This window comes from Elaeis guineensis, chromosome 13 (assembly GCF_000442705.2).
Source record: "Elaeis guineensis isolate ETL-2024a chromosome 13, EG11, whole genome shotgun sequence".
In the NCBI taxonomy this organism is placed as follows: domain Eukaryota; kingdom Viridiplantae; phylum Streptophyta; class Magnoliopsida; order Arecales; family Arecaceae; genus Elaeis; species Elaeis guineensis.
In genome coordinates this window covers 21339333-21346784 of record NC_026005.2, presented here as the reverse complement: position 1 = coordinate 21346784, position 7452 = coordinate 21339333, and the positions used below count along the sequence as shown (strand labels likewise).

Here is a 7452-nt window from a genome sequence, read left to right as displayed (position 1 = left end):
AAATAAAAAAAAGGAAACCCAGATGATTTTATACCCCATCTCCGGTTCAATTTCCAATTAAATCCTCCGACTCCAATAAGGTGCCCTCTGTATTTTTTTTATTTACGGAAGAGGTTCCAAGAGAAATGCTACAAAATTGTCCATCATTTGATATATGAAAAATTCTTGTGTAGACTTAGTCTACAATAAATGCTATAGTCTAAGTTAATAAAAATAAAGTTCAGAACCATGTTTTGGTCGGTGGATGGTTGAAAATTGAGTTACATTTCATTGATTATTTCATTAATTTTATTGATTATCTCATTGATTACAATCTCAACTCAACTCTCAACCATTCATCAACCAAAATATAATTTTGATTTTTATTTTTATTAGCTTAATCTACGATATTTATTGTAGGCTAAGTCTACATAAGAATTTCTCCTAAAGCCATATCTTTCTTATGATTTTATTTTACGGAACGGACAAGCATTAACAAATTCCAGTGATTGTCAAGCAGTCATTTGAGTTCGGCATTTGTTTATGGGAGAGCCTTCTTTCCCATTCCTTCACCTGCATTCTAGTTTGAGTGAAAGCTAGGGGGAGGATTTAGAAGTAATTTTGTAGCCCGACTCTTTTCCGGCAGGAGGAGCTTTTGCGTTTTTGATGGAGAATAGATCAAAACTACCAAAACTCCCACCCGTGACCGTTGCATGTGACAAGAAGATCGGTTATAACGGGCATTATTGGACCGCCTAATGGCCACAAAGACTCTATTTGTCTCGTTTGCATTAAAAACTTGAGAAATATATAACTTATGTTAATAAAACTTCACGAAACATTAGAAAACCCCTAATTACAAGGAAAATATTTGACAACTTCCAAAAAAAAAAAAATACAATATTATAAACACCAAATTTTTAAGACTAATGTGATTAAAATATGGTGAGTGGATCCAATACTACTTGTTTCGTTTTGATGAAAGTGATATTATATATCATTTCTTGTGATTTCCTTTAAATCAAAAAATAATTCTGAGAAGACAGTATTGCCAACAAGTGAGTCTTATAAAATCAGATATTTAATTAACTTACTATAAAACACTTGCACTCGTAGGTGGGACACCTAAAACAATGGTCACCAATTGTAACAAAAGAACGAAAGGTTTACATCAGAACTATTTGAAAAATGTGATCACAAAAGCAAGAGGGTGGAGAGGAGCCAAAGGGAAAAGACATTGAATTCCTTGCCATTGTTAAACTTCTGGAGTGCTTATGAGGGAGGGAGGAAGGGCAGGCTGTGGCTATTTAAACCCAGCCTTGCAATCCTTTCTGGCAACTCCATACAATAACACAAGATACGAGTATAAGCATGAGTGGCTTCAGTTTCAAAGGCCTAACGATCCCCTTTCTCCTTGTGCTCCTAGTCATGTGTTCCACCTTGGATATCTGTGATGCTGGAAGAGGATGGGATTGGAGGGCAGGTGATGAAGGGAAGTCTGGTGGAGGGTCGAGTCCCACAAACCCAAGCCAATTAACAAAACCAAAACCAAGACCGATTCCGAGTCCAACACCTAAACCAAAACCACAACCGAGCCCGAGCCCGATTCCACCAGCCCCACATGGAACGGCATTTGACGTGCTAGATTTTGGAGCTAAGGGCGATGGCACAACTGATGACACCAAGGTTGGTGCAAAATCAGTATTTCTGCTTCCACTTTACATTGTTTTCAGATAATTGATAGAAGATGGGTAAATATGATTGAGAACTAGTCATAAAACATGTTAGAATTAGAGTTGTTATATCACATTCTTTCATGATCTTGGTAGCTTAGTAATATGTCCTTGTGTGATGCAGGCTTTCCAGGCTGCGTGGGCAGCTGCTTGTGAGGTGGAGGCATCAAGGGTGGTTGTTCCTTCCAAATATGAGTTCCTTGTTGGCCCAGTCTCGTTCGATGGGCCTACTTGTCAAGACAATATTGTGTTTCAGGTGAATATTATTTTGTTTAAGAAGTATTCTGCATGGAGTTTTGCCCTTCAAATTAAAAAAAAAAAAAAAGAAAAAAAAAATCCCAAAGGAATCTCATCATAAAAAGGTCATCTTGAGATTGTAGGCTGGGATCCAATCACCTAACATATTGGAATTTTTTAGGATAAAAAATATATCAGAAATAATTTAATTTTAAGATGGAAGGGTCTTTACCTTAGGAGGGCCTTGGGTCCAATTAGCTTTCCTGCCAAATGGGAGAATAATTTGGTATACGAAATCTCCTAAAAGGAAGCCTACCTTGCTATATTTTGACCATGAGGTTAGCGGACTAAAATGCAATTTAAACAAGTGCACCTTGTGAATTTTCATGCATTTGTTGATTAGAAGTCAGTTCAAAGACAAAGGTGAGAGAGAGAGGTGGAGTAGCTTTTTTTTTTTTCTTTTTTTTTCCTGTGGGTTGGTTGGGGGTGTGGTGGCCGGCTACCAATGTAAAGTAAGCAATTGAAGGTGAGTGTGTGGATCCATATGATTAATATATGTTGAAGATTTCAATATTTTATATTTTTAATTTATTTTAATTTTAACTTGGTTTAACCAACTTGGTGGTTGCACCAATGATTCGGTGACCTGACATCTTGGCTAGCTCGATCTGTAGTTTAAATTTAATTACTTTGTTAAGAGGTAAGTAGTCTAGCAATTAACTACGAGTCATTTTTCAGCTAAAACTTTTTATACAACTCCATGGCAGTAATTGGACTTATAAGGTGATTTCTTCAAACAAGAAACATTGCAAGATATTACAAGAGATCAATTGCATACTTGTTCTTTTGATGAAATTTTTTTTATGTAGCCCCATGGTGGTAAGCTAAAAATTTCTTATAGGTTCCATAATATTTCTTAATTTATGTCAAGATGGATCTTTATTGTGAAAAGTTATTATACATCTATTTTAATTCTTTATTTATCAAATCAAATAAAATAAGAAACAATTGAAAGGGATGCAAAATTAGTTTTGTTTTAATATTAATTTAATTCAAGCATTGAAAGAGATGCATAAATAGATTCTTTGATGTGGATTTATCCTAAAATAAAGCTGAGAACTGATGAGGGATATATGAGTAATTTTAACTTGCAATGGTGGAGCAATAGAAAATTTTTTTCATGTAAATAGACATATTAATAATTGATCTATCCCAATTATTTTTCTTAAAAACTCATCATTAATGTAATGAAACTGGACAAAAATTATCAACAAAAAGGATTTGCCCTGCATTGTTGCTCCAATTGTTATACTTTTTAAACTTGGAAGGCAAAGTAATTCAATCAAGTGGTTGGATTATTGCTGCAACCGTTGGGTCAATCACTTGGTCTAGGTTATTTTAGAATATATTAAAATATAAAACTAAAAAATAAATATAGCACAAGAAAATATGCAAGGGATTAATAAACTTCTAGTTCTTATAATTAGTAAATCATGTAGATTTACATTCCGCTCTCCAATTGTAGCATAAATAAAAAGAAAATATAAATCATCTATTTTTTAAAAAAATATGTTAGAAATAATAATGTTATTATTATTTTATAAATATGTGTGTGTAATTTATTGATATTTTAGTTATTTTAAATCATAAAATGTCAAAATATCGATGATAGAATGAAATGTATTTCCTTTTCTTCCATTTCCTAATAGAAGAAAAAAAGATTGATTTTTAACTAATTATGGAGATACTACAACTTGCTTCAAGTGACTGCAATAATAATAATAGTGATAGTGATAATACTAGGAGGAGGAGGAGGAGTAATAATAGTGATAATAATAATAGCAGCAGCAGCAGTATATTATTATTTAAGTCAACAAGCTTATATGCTTCAACTATGATCCGAGTCCTTTTAAACTAAAACCATGGTCTTTGGCTCAAATCCATTATGGAACCGAGACTCATCCAATCTCTTGCAGTTGGATGGCACAATCATTGCTCCAACGGACCCCAAGCCATGGGGCTCAGGCCTGTTACAGTGGCTCGAATTCAGAAAGCTGAGAGGACTCACAATCCAAGGGCAAGGCATCATTGAAGGCCAAGGCAACGCCTGGTGGAGTAACAAATCTCTATTTGATGATAACGCAGTAAAGCATCTCTTACCCCACCGCCCCCCCCCCCCCCCCACTTCTAAATCCAATAGTTTCGAATTGCATGATTTAATCTTTAATCACAATTTCTCTCCATTATGAATACAGCAACCAAGTAACGAGCTTAGTGGAAAGATGCCCCACACCACACCAACGGTAAGAATCTGCTGAACCTCGTCTTCGAAGCATCAGAACTTGTTCAACTTAACATCTGGGAATGAGTTAACATCAAAAAATTTATTATTGTGACTCATGATAGGCTCTGAGGTTGTATGGAAGCAACAATGTAACAGTCACTGGCATTACAATTCGGAACAGTCCACAGTGCCACCTCAAGTTTGATAGCTGTGACACAGTTGAGGTTTCTGATATCACCATCTCTTCCCCAGGTGACAGCCCCAACACTGATGGCATCCATCTCCAAGACTCTCTGAATGTTTTCATCCATGACGTCGACCTGGGCTGTGGTAATTCTCATATCTTCATTACAGTAGTTAGATCTTTATGCTTCCAATTGTCATGGATGTGATGGAACATTCACTTTATTTGGGGGTGTTCAGAATGCCACCTCTGATGTCATGATCTAATTTTGTTCAACCTTCCTAAGTATGTGTTTAGTAGAATAAATATTTGCAATACATATGACAGTGAATTAGTGATGCCAAGTGGAAAGACTCAAGTCATATGAAGCTATACCATTAGCATCAGAATTTGCAACAAAGTCTGAAATGCATTCCATTGGCATCCTTACAAATTTTATTTCGTGGTTGCAATGAATATATTGTATTTCTTTTTTCCGCTAAATTCAGTAGCTTCTTCATGCTAGCAACCAAAGACTGGATGGCCTACTATAATTCTTAAAATTGTTGAGACTACCTAAGAATGAGAAAATATAATTTCAAGAACCACAAAAATAATACTTCTGATTTTCCTACGACATCAATTATTCAATTTCTCTCTATCTGTGCTAACAGTATACTACAACAGAGAAACAGACATATGAAAAGTATGACAAAAACTAAGGAAAATATATAATGCAAATTTGTTTAATTTAGATAAAACAAGCTTCTTGCCAACACGTTATGAATTCTCAAACACTATAAATTTTGCAGGTGATGACTGCATCTCCATCCAAACAGGATGCTCTAGTATCTACATGCACAACATAAATTGTGGGCCAGGCCATGGAATTAGCATTGGAGGGCTTGGTAAGGATAACGCTGAAGCTACCGTCTCCAACATCACAGTCCAAGGTGCCAATATGGACAACACATTGACCGCTGTTAGAATCAAAACCTGGCAGGTAAAGAAATTCTCTGATGTTTCAAAAATTTTGCTAAATATTCTCAAATTCTACGGAAAAAAAGTTATCTCCTTGAATTTTGTCGGTTTAATAAAGTTATATATGTATTTATGGAAACTTTAATAATAACTCGTGATTTTCTACAAAACAAAGAATCATGAATTGATATAAAACATGTTTAATTTCCCCCATCCATATATAAGATATCTGTACTTTCTGATCCATTTCTCCATCCATTAACCACTACATCCTCCTTTGTCATTCTAATGAATCACTGCAGGGTGGTTCAGGCTATGTTAAGAACATAAGATTTGCAAATGTTAAGGTCTCCGAGGTACAGACACCTATAATCATCGATCAGTTCTACTGTGATTCCGGCCGATGCAAGAATCAATCATCAGCAGTGGCATTGTCAGAGATCACATATGAGGGCATCAGAGGGACTTACACAGTCCAACCAGTGCACTTGGCATGCAGTGACAACATACCATGTTCGAACATTCACTTAAATGATATAGAACTTGAACTGCTAAACCAACATGAGCATGTTTATGAACCCTTCTGCTGGCAAGCCTATGGGGAGCTGCAAAGCCCCACCGAACCTCCGATCAACTGCTTGCATAGTGAAAAGTTAAAGATCAACCAGATACATTCTGATCAGGGTTCGAACTAATCAGACCTCATTCCTAGCTACATATGTGTAGGTGTGCGGTCGTTGTGATTCTTCCGACCCCTTTGGAACATTGGTTAATTTCTGGATTACCATGGTTGATAGTGTTATACAGTGGGCTCCCCTCTTTAGGGAATCCAGTGATCCTTCAGGTTGCAATGGTTCATCATCAATGCAGTGATCTATGCAAGAATATAGTTTGATATGTTGGATGTATGTGACGTCTATGTGGTGGTATAGGCGTATAGGCATCTCTATATATGTATTGATTCAAAGACAATAGAACACAGAATCATTTTATGGTTTTATTAGTTCTCCATGACACCAAATTGTATTACCGTTGATGCATTGAGTACGCTAACATAAACAATATTTTTTTCTTTTCATTTATTAAGCTATAAGGAGTACAACTAGTATAAAAATGAAAAGTATAAATAAATGTAGGTAACAGGTAGACTGCTTTGATTTGCTAATGTTAGGAAAAAAAAAATGGGAGAATATGATCTCATGCTATCAACACTTCCCATTTTAATCAAATCTTCTCTTCATGTAGTGAAAAGGAAATATATAAGAAACATAGGATATAGAAATAATTGGATCGTTGAGTGTGAATGTATTGGAAAAAGAATTGCAAACTTCCATTCTATTGGCGTTAATCAAAATTGCACAATCTATTTTTAAGAGTCCACACAACTAATATGGAGTAGTCATTTACTACTCTAGACTTTCCATTGTACCTTGCTAAATGCTTATTAAATTGACGATAACTACAGTTGTACTTATGTTACAAGCGAAAATAAAAGGTGCCTATTACTGGTACATTTCAGCATTGCTGACTCCTTTGATCATTCATGCTAAAAAGTTCGTTTATGCTGCCAGGAACAACAGAGCAAAGTGAAGGTACCAAGATAGTTCTATCAGTGAACTTAAATGAAATATTCATCTTGATAGGGTTATATGTGAATATGCTTATGTTATATTTTCATTTAATCATAGCAATCCACTTGCAAGCACTAGTTGAAATTTTGTGATGATTTGGCCCACCACAAGGAACATATGTGAAATGGATTTTGCTACGGGACTCTATTAATATTTTTTATTATGAAGGATAATTTAAACATTACACTACTATCTTTTTTTATATTTTTTTATTTTTTAAAAAAAATATATTTTATTATATTTTATTCACATCCATCCTCTTCCCGCCCACCTCCCCGATGGTCTCCCTCCCTCATGTTAGATGTGTGCCCTAGATGCCAGATTGGCTGACACATTCCTGTACAAATGTAAGGACAAATTTGTAATTTTGACTATAAATGAATAAAAGGGTTATTCTACTATCACATTGTGTACATTATGTCTGTGATACATCCTTTGAGTTAG

General features: G+C 35.1%; 1 protein-coding gene across 1 annotated transcript; it reads left to right on the top strand.

Moving 5' to 3' along the window:
• The first annotated feature begins 1250 nt into the window (after positions 1-1250).
• LOC105056265 (polygalacturonase At1g48100) lies at positions 1251-6382 on the top strand. Its single transcript, XM_010938401.4, has 7 exons — positions 1251-1665; positions 1837-1968; positions 3926-4093; positions 4205-4252; positions 4356-4563; positions 5209-5399; positions 5680-6382. The coding sequence occupies exons 1-7, from the start codon at positions 1351-1353 to the stop codon at positions 6070-6072; spliced, it is 1455 nt and encodes a 484-aa protein (XP_010936703.1). The 5' UTR covers positions 1251-1350; the 3' UTR covers positions 6073-6382.
• Positions 6383-7452: the final 1070 nt, after the last annotated feature.

Coding starts and splice junctions, on each gene's coding strand:
- LOC105056265 (XM_010938401.4), top strand. CDS start 1,351: ATGAGTGGCTTCAGTTTCAAAGGCCTAACGATCCCCTTTCTCCTTGTG. Junction 1,969..3,925: donor AAGACAATATTGTGTTTCAG/GTGAATATTATT, acceptor AATCTCTTGCAG/TTGGATGGCACAATCATTGC. Junction 4,253..4,355: donor TGCCCCACACCACACCAACG/GTAAGAATCTGC, acceptor GACTCATGATAG/GCTCTGAGGTTGTATGGAAG.